Source organism: Oncorhynchus kisutch, linkage group LG25 (assembly GCF_002021735.2).
Source record: "Oncorhynchus kisutch isolate 150728-3 linkage group LG25, Okis_V2, whole genome shotgun sequence".
Taxonomy (NCBI): domain Eukaryota; kingdom Metazoa; phylum Chordata; class Actinopteri; order Salmoniformes; family Salmonidae; genus Oncorhynchus; species Oncorhynchus kisutch.
In genome coordinates, this window is record NC_034198.2 from 22,409,047 (window position 1) to 22,420,154 (window position 11,108).

Genomic DNA, 11,108 nt, shown 5'->3' on the forward strand with positions numbered 1-11,108 from the left:
CTTACAGTCATGCATATATTTTACATATGGGTGGTACCAGGAATCAAACCCACTATCCTGGCATAGCAAACACTAAAGTGCCATGCTCTACCAACTGAGCTACAGATGACCAGTAGACACTTCAAAACTGAAAACCCAAGCCATGTCAACTCCTCTATAGCCTCATTTATACCTGGCGCGAACATGCGTCCTCTTTCCTGATCTTTTCCACAGTCTGATTGTGCCCACATTTTCAGAAATATGTCTACACGTGGTATTAAAATGTTTCTCTTATCCATCTACTGTGACTACATTTCCTGGTCCCTCCCTGTATGCAAATTATTTGACAGCTATTCTTTCAAAATAATATTTATTTCTTTATTTTAAAGGGGCAATCAGCAGTTGCTACATCCATTTTTGGACTTATAAATGAAGGATATGTACCCATTGATTCTTGAAGAACTCCTGAGTGGTGCAGTGGTCTAAGGCACTGCATCTCAGCGCTAGAGGCATCACTACAGACCCTGGTTAGATTCCAGGCTGTATCATAACCGGCCGTGATTGGGAGTCCCTTAGAGCGACGCCCGGTGTCATTAGGGTTTAGCCGGGATAGGCCGTCATTGTAAATAAGAATTTGTTCTTAACTGATTTGGCTAATTAAATAAAGGTCAAATCAAAAGAATGAACTTGTAAATGTCTCATGAGCTTAGTTTAACTATCAGAACCCAAAATATAAGTCCTTATAGCAGCTATAGCTCTGTTTATGAATTTGAGAGTGGGTACATTTCTCCAGCCCCATCCCTCAGCCTTTAACCAAAACGGGCGGGGAGTGTGCTTTGATATTGTTTCTACTGTTGATTGCTGCTTAAAGATACATATTGATGCCATAAGTCAATAGTGCCACCTGTCAGTGATTTTAGAAGGCTGGATAATGATGATTTAAATGGTTTCACTGTCCAGAGCCCAGTTTCCCAAAAGCACCTTGAGGCCTAAGTTCATTGTTAGAACCATAGGATCCTATCATTCTAAGTTGAACTTAGCCTTAAGATGCTTTTGGGAGACCAGGCCCAAATCAGTCTACACTTGACCCACAATGTGTCTTTTAATGTATCCGGTCTATGCGATTAAAATACTCATTTTAATACCATGTATAGACATATTTCTGAAAATGTGGACACGATCAGAATGTGAGAATGTGGACCACGACAGGACAAAGGACACATGTTAGCGCCAGGTATAAACAAAGCAATGTGTTGACAATGGAAATATTAGTAGTTGTATTGCTGTTGTATCATGAATAGTGTTGTTGTAGCTAAAATAATGTTGCAAAATGAAAACCCAAGCCATGACTAGTCCTCTATGTGTGAGTACGGTACTTACTCTGAACCCTGACTTTTACTAGTAACATGCTAATTTTAAAAAACATTTAAAAAAAACCTCATAAGCCTATAAAGCATAGTGTTGTTTGGAATCTGCCGTTGACTCACTGAACAGTGTTGACTCCAGCAAACATGATTAATTTCTTCTGACCAGGCTCTTCTGAGCTGAAAACTTGAGACCTCTGCCTTATTTTAAATGAACATTTTAGTCATTAAGCAGACACTCTTATCCAGAGCGATTTACAATTAGTGCATTCGTTTAAACGCATGTCTTCCCTCGACCTCCCCTGTAAAAAGAGTCTGTTTTCTCTTTGTGCCTTCTTCATTGGCTGGCATGCCAGGAGTAGGTTGAGGGGAGTGACAGGGGCAGAAAGGGACCTATGGGAGAGGGCAGAAGTTGCCACTAACTACTAGTCTAGGGTCAGATATTCTTTACCAATCTGTTCATTCATTTTTAGGACATGGGGGTTAGGGTAATCTGGTAATCTGCCCCAATCTGATCCTAGATCTGTGGTTAGGGGTAACCTCCGGCAGGGTAGGAGAGTGGCACCCATATTGGTCAGTACTCCCAGAGAGCAGAGCTGTCGGGGGTAACCCCGTCACCCTTCAGCATGCCCCCCTGGCCTCGCAGGTATCTGCCGTTCTTGCCTCGGATGGCGATGCGTCCATGCTCCAGGAACTCAAATGAGAAGTCATCTGGTGTCTCTCCGTCTGAACATACCAGACCACTGCTGTTCACATACCAGAACCTCCCTCCCTCACCTACAAGAGGTTAGTTAGAGAGAGACAACATGGACTGGCAGCACTATATGAAAGACCTTTACGCATCAAGACAGATTGAAGCAGAAAGCAATAGATTAAAACAAGCAGTTGCACAAAACTTCTTACATTCTTCATGAAAAATGCATTGAATTCTATGCAATAAGCTAGAATGTGCATATCATATCCTCACCTTTGATGTGGTACGCCCCATCACTGAAATGCAGTGTGAAGATGTCATAGACTGATCTGTTGGCATCCAGCGTGTTGGAGTTCTTATGGTGGCAGATGAAGCCATTCAACCCTCGCAGGATCAGCATGGGACGGTTTATCAGCTTCAGAATCAACTTCTCATCCTCACCTGATCAGGGAAGAGAGGGAGGGGAAAGAGAGGGAAGGAGGAGGAAGAGAGGTAGAGGTAGAAATTAAGGAGAGAGGAAGGAATATTAGGTTTAAAAATCATAAGAACCATGGAACCCACTCACCCACTTAAAGACACAAACACTAACCTATGGAGTCGCTGATGGCTGCTAGCTGGCCGTTCTTCTTGGTGCAGATGTATTTCCCGTTACTGGCTCTTAGTGCCACCCTGCGGCCCATCCACTCCACTGCAAACATGGTGTTGGCAGACCTGGATAATAAATGGTTAGTGTTGTGACTGGAGCTAGGGTTAGTGTTGTGACTGGAGCTAGGGTTAGTGTTGTGACTGGAGCTAGGGTTAGGGCTGTGACTGGAGCTAGGGTTAGTGTTGTGACTGGAGCTAGGGTTAGTGTTGTGACTGGAGCTAGGGTTAGTTGTGACTTGAGCTAGGGTTAGTGTTGTGACTGGAGCTAGGGTTAGGGTTGTGAATGGAGCTAGGGTTAGGGTTGTGACTGGAGCTAGGGTTAGTGTTGTGACTGGAGCTAGGGTTAGGGTTGTGACTGGAGCTAGGGTTAGTGTTGTGACTGGAGCTAGGGTTAGGGTTGTGACTGGAGCTAGGGTTAGTGTTGTGGCTAGAGCTAGGGTTAGGGTTGTGACTGGAGCTAGGGTTAGTGTTGTGACTGTGGCTAGGGTTAGGGTTGTGACTGGAGCTAGGGTTAGTGTTGTGACTGTGGCTAGGGTTAGGGTTGTGACTGGAGCTAGGGTTAGGGTTGTGACTGGAGCTAGGGTTAGTGTTGTGGCTAGAGCTAGGGTTAGGGTTGTGACTGGAGCTAGGGTTAGTGTTGTGACTGTGGCTAGAGTTAGTGTTGTGACTGGAGCTAGGGTTAGTGTTGTGACTGGAGCTAGGGCTAGGGTTGTGACTGGAGCTAGGGTTAGGGTTGTGACTGGAGCTCGGGTTAGGGTTGTGACTGGAGCTAGGGTTAGGTTTGTGACTGGAGCTAGGGTTAGGGTTGTGACTGGAGCTAGGGTTAGTGTTGTGACTGGAGCTAGGGTTAGGGCTGTGACTGGAGCTAGGGTTAGTGTTGTGACTGGAGCTAGGGTTAGTGTTGTGACTGGAGCTAGGGTTAGTGTTGTGACTGTGGCTAGGGTTAGGGTTGTGACTGGAGCTAGGGTTAGTGTTGTGACTGTGGCTAGGGTTAGGGTTGTGACTGGAGCTAGGGTTAGGGTTGTGACTGGAGCTAGGGTTAGTGTTGTGGCTAGAGCTAGGGTTAGGGTTGTGACTGGAGCTAGGGTTAGTGTTGTGACTGTCGCTAGGGTTAGGGTTGTGACTGGAGCTAGGGTTAGTGTTGTGACTGTGGCTAGGGTTAGGGTTGTGACTGGAGCTAGGGTTAGGGTTGTGACTGGAGCTAGGGTTAGTGTTGTGGCTAGAGCTAGGGTTAGGGTTGTGACTGGAGCTAGGGTTAGTGTTGTGACTGTGGCTAGAGTTAGTGTTGTGACTGGAGCTAGGGTTAGTGGTCGGGGTTAGTCTTAGGTTTAGAGCATGTGTCAAACTCATTCCACAGAGGGACAAGTGTCTGCGTGTTTCCGCTCCTCCCTTGTACTTGATTAATGAATTAAGGTCACCTGGTTGTTTAGGTCGTAATTGAAAGAAAAAAAGAAAAACCTGCAGACACTAGAGTTTGACACTTCTGGTTTAGAGTTAGAGTTACCTCTCTGTGGTCGTAGTCTGGATGCCTCCGTGGGCCACCAGGGCCCAGTATTTCCCCTCGTTGGTCCGAAACAGACACTTCCTGCTCTCCTTGTCAATCTCCATCTGGAACGTCTCCAGGTCCGTCTCGTCCTCCTGGTTTGCCGAGATACTCACACCTGGGAGGGGCCAGAGGTGTGAGGTCAGTCAAATTCAGTTCATGGTATGTTCAGTTCAAAATCAATCCAAGTTTTATTGATACTCATAACTGTCAATACAGGCTGTCTGAAATCCATGGGCACGCACGTTTACACACTCACACATGCACGCCCTTATACACCCACATGTGGATGGCCCGTAACCCACCATACTGTCAAAGACCTCTGTCCATTATGCAGAATACAAATAGCATTAACATTAATTAAAGACACAGGCATGCACGCAGACAGGCAGGCAGATTCTACCAACCCCTTTACCAACAGTCTTCTGCACTGGGGTCCTCCTTAGTTACATTCAACCTAGCTTTCTAAAGCAACTATTGGCTTAGTCTAAAAAAAACTATTCTCTATCTTATCACCAGGGCTTGTGTTTCTGTTTGATCAGATTCCCCTCTCATCTCAGCACTGCTTCACACTTTATTGTCCAATTTCATGTGTGTGTGTGTGTGTGTTCATTTCACACCACACCATCACCATAACAGTCTGCTGAGCTCAGCTGTGATCAGACTACAGCCCATCTAAGAGAGAAAGAGGAGAGAATGAGAGAGAGGAAGAAGACAGGAAATCAGGGGGTATCAATAGAAGCTTTTATACCTCAGGGGTTATCAATAGAAGCTTTTATACCTCAGGGGGTATCAATAGAATGTTTAATAACTCAGGGGGTATCAATAGAAGGTTTAATGCCTCAGGGGGTATCAATAGAATGTTTAATACCTCAGGGGGTATCAATATAAGGTTTAATACCTCAGGGGGTATCAATAGAAGGTTTAATGCCTCAGGGGGTATCAATGGAAGGTTTTATACCTCAGGGGGTATCAATGGAAGGTTTTTATAACTCAGGGGGTATCAATATAAGGTTTAATACCTCAGGGGGTATCAATAGAAGGTTTAATACCTCAGGGGGTATCAATAGAAGGTTTTATACCTCAGGGGGTATCAATGGAAGGTTTTATAACTCAGGGGGTATCAATAGAAGGTTTTATAACTCAGGGGGTATCAATAGAAGGTTTTATAACTCAGGGGGTATCAATGGAATGTTTTATAACTCAGGGGGTATCAATGGAAGGTTTTATAACTCAGGGGGTATCAATATAAGGTTTAATACCTCAGGGGGTATCAATATAAGGTTTAATACCTCAGGGGCTATCAATTGAAGGTTTTAAAACTATCTGATACTGCATCTATCTGATATCTTGAAAGGCATTGCTGACACTACAGTTGGTCAATCATACCAAATGGTGCACACTGACTGCTACATAGCCTAGGGCAATGGTTTTCAAACCTCTCCTCGGGGATCCCCAGACGTTTAGCAATTTTGTTGTAACCCTGAACTAGCTGAGCTGATTCACTTAAGGTCTAGCTGTGGATAGTTAAAATACATTAAACGTTTGTGGGTCCCCAAGGAGAGGTTCAAAAATCACTTGCCTAGGGTAAAGTGTGCTAGTCTACACTCTTAGAAAAAAAGGTTATGTCTAGAACCTAAAAGGGTTCTTTGGCTGTACTCATAGGAGAACCCTTTGAATAACTAAAAAAGGGTTCTACCTAGAACCAAAAAGGGTTCTACCTGAAACCGAAAAGAGTTCTCCTATGGGGACAGCTGAAGAACCCTATTGGAACACTTTCTTCTAAGAGTGTAGTGTAAGGTTTAAAACAGACCGCAGACCCATCTCCAATTCCTGGTGTTGGCCTACCTGGAAGCCCGCCCACCCGCCTGCCCACCCAAAACTGGATCAGGCACGACTAATACATCAGAGAGTTGCTCCGCCATCCATTAATAATGATGCCACAGTCCACTGTCCCTCTCTTCCTCTCTCTATCCCTCTCTCTCTCCCCTTTGTATCTTTCTCACTTGCTCTCCTCCATTGCTATTCTCATTTTTTTCTCTTTCTCTTTGTTTATTTCACTGCATCCTTTATCTGTCTATCAGACCGTAGCGGGATGATGTGTGTGTGTGTGTGTGTGTGTGTGTGTGTGTGTGTGTGTGTATGTGTGTGTGTGTGTGTGTGTGTGTGTGTGTGTGTGTGTGTGTGTGTGTGTGTGTGTGTGTGTGTGTATTTGAGCGTTCGTCTCTCTTACAATTTCTTCCCAGACCAGATCGATGTACCCGAGGGAGTAGAGAGAGGTGACGACAGACATGATAACAGATCTGACCCACACACACACACACTCACGTACACACATACACACGCTCATGGACACACACACACACACACACACACACACACATGCGCATGGACACACACACACCACATGGGCACTTTAATAGAAAGAGAGTAGGTAGGCAGTAGAGAGAAAGAGAGAGAAGTATCAAGTCAGTTTCTGAGCCTAGTTGTGTCTGTAAACTATCTGACGGTGACACATCTGCTCTTCAGGGAGAACTGGCAGTCCTGTTGATTTATGTGCGAACACATAGAGAAGGTGACTTCTTCTATATCTGACTATGCTCTCCGCTCTCTCTCTCTCTTACTCCTCCTCATGTACTTTCACAACCACTCTCTGCTCACTTTCCTCTCTTTTCTCTATTTCCTCCTTTCCCATCACTCTCCCTATATATGCTTTCCCCTTCCACCCTTCTCCTCCTGTCTACCTCACTAACCCTCCCCACCCTCTCCCCTGGCTGTTCCCTACAGTCTTTCCTCTCCTCCATTAACTCTTTTTTCCTCACTTGCCCTTCCCTCTCCTCCTTTATTCTCTTCGCAGCTCTCTCCCTGGGTCGCCCTCTCAACCTCCTTTATCTCCATCCCTGGGCTGGGGTCTGTGGCTGACTGACTGACCCAGTTGTCTTTCTGATTTGTGGGCTGAGTTGCTATGGGCTATGCCCCTGGTGTGCTGTTGGCCAGAGACCCATAGAGTTAGAGTAGGGCTTGGGTTTCTGAAAACAGACTCCCCGCCTTCAATGAACAACCGCCCTGGCACTATCAATTATTTAACACACTCTGCACCTCATCACTCACCAATACAGGAGTGTTTGTAAAAGAGAGAGAGAAAGAGAGAGACAAAGCTTGTGTTTGTGAAAGAGAGAGTGTGTGTAATGCATGTTTGTAGGTACACGATGGAGAGGGAGAGAAAGTGTGTGAGTGCATGTGTGTCTGTGCACTTGTCGTCTGAGTGTGTGTGTGTGTGGGTGGGTGGGTGTGTGTGTGTGTATGAGAGAGAGAGAGAGAGAGAGAGAGAGAGAGAGAGAGAATGAGAGTGGAAAAAGTAAGTATAAGGAAATGTTTTGTGTATCCTGTTTGAGTGTCTTTCAGCACTAGCATAGAGGTGTGTCACCGCCCTTTCTTCCCTGCCCTCATGACATTTCCTGTACCCCTCAGGCCTCGAGGTAATCACTTTCTGCTCGTCTCACTCAGTCATTTGGTTATTGCAGATCGTAGTGCTAACCAGGAACAATGAGCCACAGCTACAGTTACAACCCTCAGGTTAGAGTAACACTACTCCTCAGACAAGAATATTCACCAAAGACCACAGCATCAAACACACGGACGATACACAGAACACTCTAGAGATTCTAGGAAAAGATTCCCTCTCGATGAGATTCTAATAACACTGTAGATTCTGGAATCAGTTACCGGGTCTATGACATTATCATAGACCCGGTAACTGATTCCAGAATTGTTTGTGGCTCGGGCAATGGGAAAGAGGCACAAGTTACTACATTATCATATTATACAGTGATGCTGACACTATTAATCAGTAACACACTTTTCACAGTGGTCATGCATGCAGGTTAGGCCAGAGATGAAGTCTACACAGTACATAAACTGCACTGGAATAATCAGCCATTATAATTTGCCAATCTCATTCCCACTGACCTGGTGACATGTTTTCTGAGCCTGAAATACAAAAAGACTACTATGCTGCGGAGGGGTTTAAGCTACTGGTAGGAGGCAGTGGAATGATACTACAACACTGGAACTTCCCTTTTAACAATACAATAATGATATGTTAGAAATAGAACAAACGATCAACGCACGCACAAACATGACCACATATCAGTATTTATGCTGCAGTAGTTTATGTGTCGGGGGCTAGGGTCAGTTTGTTATATCTGGAGTACTTCTCGTGTCTTATCCGGTGTCCTGTGTGAATTTAAGTATGCTCTCTCTAATTCTCTCTTTCTCTCTTTCTTTCTCTCTCTCGGAGGACCTGAGCCCTAGGACCATGCCTCAGGGCTACCTGGCATGATGACTCCTTGCTGTCCCCAGTCCAACTGGTCGTGCTGCTGCTCCAGTTTCAACTGTTCTGCCTGCGGCTATGGAATCCTGACCTGTTCATCGGATGTGCTACCTGTCCCAGACCTGCTGTTTTCAACTCTCTAGAAACAGCAGGAGCGGTAGAGATACTCTTAATGATCGGCTATGCAAAGCCAACTGACATTTACTCCTGAGGTGCTGACTTGCTGCACCCTCGACAACTACTGTGATTATTATTATTTGACCATGCTGGTCATTTATGAACATTTGAACATCTTGGCCATGTTCTGTTATAATCTCCACCCGGCACAGCCAGAAGAGGACTGGCCACCCCTCATAGCCTGGTTACTCTCTAGGTTTCTTCCTAGGTTTTGGCCTTTCTAGGGAGTTTTTCCTAGCCACCGTGCTTCTACACCTGCATTGCTTGCTGTTTGGGGTTTTAGGCTGGGTTTCTGTACAGCACTTTGAGATATCAGCTGATGTACGAAGGGCTATATAAATACATTTGATTTGATTGGATATCAACTGCGTTCCTCTCGTCTTCGAGGAAACACCCAACCTCAGACAATATGATAAGGAATCTGAAGACCACATTACCCATAATTATGGAAAAGTCTTTATCGGCTATCAATCATCCATATCGAATGACAGTGGTGAAGGTCCATGCATATTCAATACGGCTGCTAATGTATTTCCTGTACATCTGAAAGCTCAGTTACCACAGTAGGTATCAAGTGGTACGAGAATATGAGGTAGTAGTAGTAGTAGTGGTAGTAGTTGAGTAGTTTTAGAAGTGACACACGAGGAGAGGGAGAGAAAACAAAAAAGAGAACAAAAGAGGTGTATACTGTATATTTTTGCGTGTGTGACATCTATGTTCATACTGTGTTTTATCTACTGTGTGTGTCTTACGTTGCCGTATAGACACGTATTTCCCATTGGCTGCCATCAGCACCACCTGAGGGTGGCTCTCCTCCAGGTCAAACAGCTCGTCCTTCCCCGGCTTGCTGCACCTGCCAGACCTCAGTGTCCCCGTGGGGCCCATGGGACTCAGGTACTTCCCCTCACAGTCCTTAAACGCCAGCTTCCCACACTTCAGCTCCAGCGTGTACCCCGTGCCCCGCCCGCTCTCCGCTGACAGCTTCCCGTCGTTGACAAGGTAACGGCTGTCACAGGTCTTGAGCCGGTACTTCCCCTCCAGGTAGACGAGCGTCAGGAGCGCCGCCACGCCCCATGGAATGTTCCGGTCCACGGCGATCTCGCCGTCATCGGGTGACAGGTGGGCATAGCGCTTGCGGGCGACACTGAGCAGGTTGGCCTGCGGGTGGAGCGCCAGGTGCACCGCCCATAACTCTGCCTCTGTGATAACTTGGGCGAAGCAGGACAGGTAGTCCCGGGAACCTCCGAATAACCTCAGGTAGGGTTCAGACTGAAGTGCCCAGCGGCCGTCTGACTGGGCAGCGATTAGGAAGCGGCAGTCTGTGTTCCGGCCCTCGGCCTCACAGGTGACCTTGCCATCCTTGTCGGAAGCCAGGTAGCGGCCCAGATGGCTGCGGAGGTAAACCACCTGGGGGTCCTGGGAGTCCTGCTCTAATGTCCACACCTGCTTCCTCTTCAGACTCGGGGCCGACGCATTCACCTGATGGAGGAGAGATCACTGTCAAGAGCACTGGGAATAGACCGTTTTCACTTGTCTACCTAAAACACCTTCCCTCTTCCCCTGTCTTCACCCTTTCTAACTCTTTCCTGCTTTAGATAAACTTATTTGGCATCTACTCTACTCTGGCATGAAAACTACAAAGGAGTTGGCTAAAGCAGGACCAGACTGGTACCAGTCTAGACAGGAACACAGTAAGACTAAGCTGTGTCAGATGAGGTATCTCACCTTGAAGCCAAAGGCCTCTGCGGTGAGGTAGCGACTCTCGTGGTTGATCAGACCAAACTGCAGCTTCAGTGGACAGTTTGTACCGTTAGTGGGCATCCTGGCCTGGGGGAAGGAAGAGGAGGAGGGATGGAAGGAAGAAGAATGTGTGGCGGAGGGGAAGAGTGGGGAGGGGAGGGCATGGGGGTATGAATGACAAGTATGAGGTGAGGTTAAAAGGGTGGGCAGAATTAGGCAATAAAATATGAGAAGAAATCAATGAGGAAGGTAGCTATAATGCAGGGACTTTGTCTTCTACGTTTTTTTTTACACAGATTTATGATCTACTTACTGTGGTTATGTGGTTCCTTTCTGTAGTTTCTGTGATTCCTATGCTCCTAATTCCCAGATGAAAACGTTTCCTTTCAAATTGCTCCTCTTCTTATTCTGTTTCTCCTCCCTTCTCCGTCTCCTCTCCACCTCCGTTTCTCTCTGGTGGTAGTGAAGGACTCTTTCTCGTCTTTTCTCTTTCTGTCATTCAGGGCTCATGTTTTTTTTCCTTCGGTTTCCTAATCAGGATTATAGTAATCAGCAGGGCTCAATACTGCAATCCAACAAGTGACGTCACCCTCTCCACCTCTCCTCTCACAATTTCTTTCAAACTACCTCTCC

General features: G+C 46.2%; 1 protein-coding gene across 1 annotated transcript; it reads right to left on the reverse strand.

Annotated features, from left to right (window-relative positions):
- Positions 1 to 1,851: 1,851 nt before the first annotated feature.
- Positions 1,852 to 10,556, reverse strand: LOC109869902 (fascin-2-like). Its single transcript, XM_031804508.1, has 6 exons — positions 10,461 to 10,556; positions 9,488 to 10,214; positions 4,187 to 4,343; positions 2,627 to 2,748; positions 2,311 to 2,478; positions 1,852 to 2,120 (listed from the first exon to the last, which is right to left on the reverse strand). Exons 1-6 carry the CDS (start codon positions 10,554 to 10,556, stop codon positions 1,918 to 1,920), a joined length of 1,473 nt encoding a protein of 490 aa, XP_031660368.1. The 3' UTR covers positions 1,852 to 1,917.
- Between the last annotated feature and the right edge of the window lie 552 nt (positions 10,557 to 11,108).

Bases quoted from the DNA above. Each gene is read 5' to 3' on its own strand.
- LOC109869902 (XM_031804508.1), bottom strand. From the start codon at position 10,556: ATGCCCACTAACGGTACAAACTGTCCACTGAAGCTGCAGTTTGGTCTG. The intron at 2,749-4,186 runs GTAACTCTAACT...TTTATTATCCAG, and splicing joins CAGACTACGACCACAGAGAG to GTCTGCCAACACCATGTTTG. The intron at 2,479-2,626 runs GTTAGTGTTTGT...TTCCCTGATCAG, and splicing joins AGCCATCAGCGACTCCATAG to GTGAGGATGAGAAGTTGATT.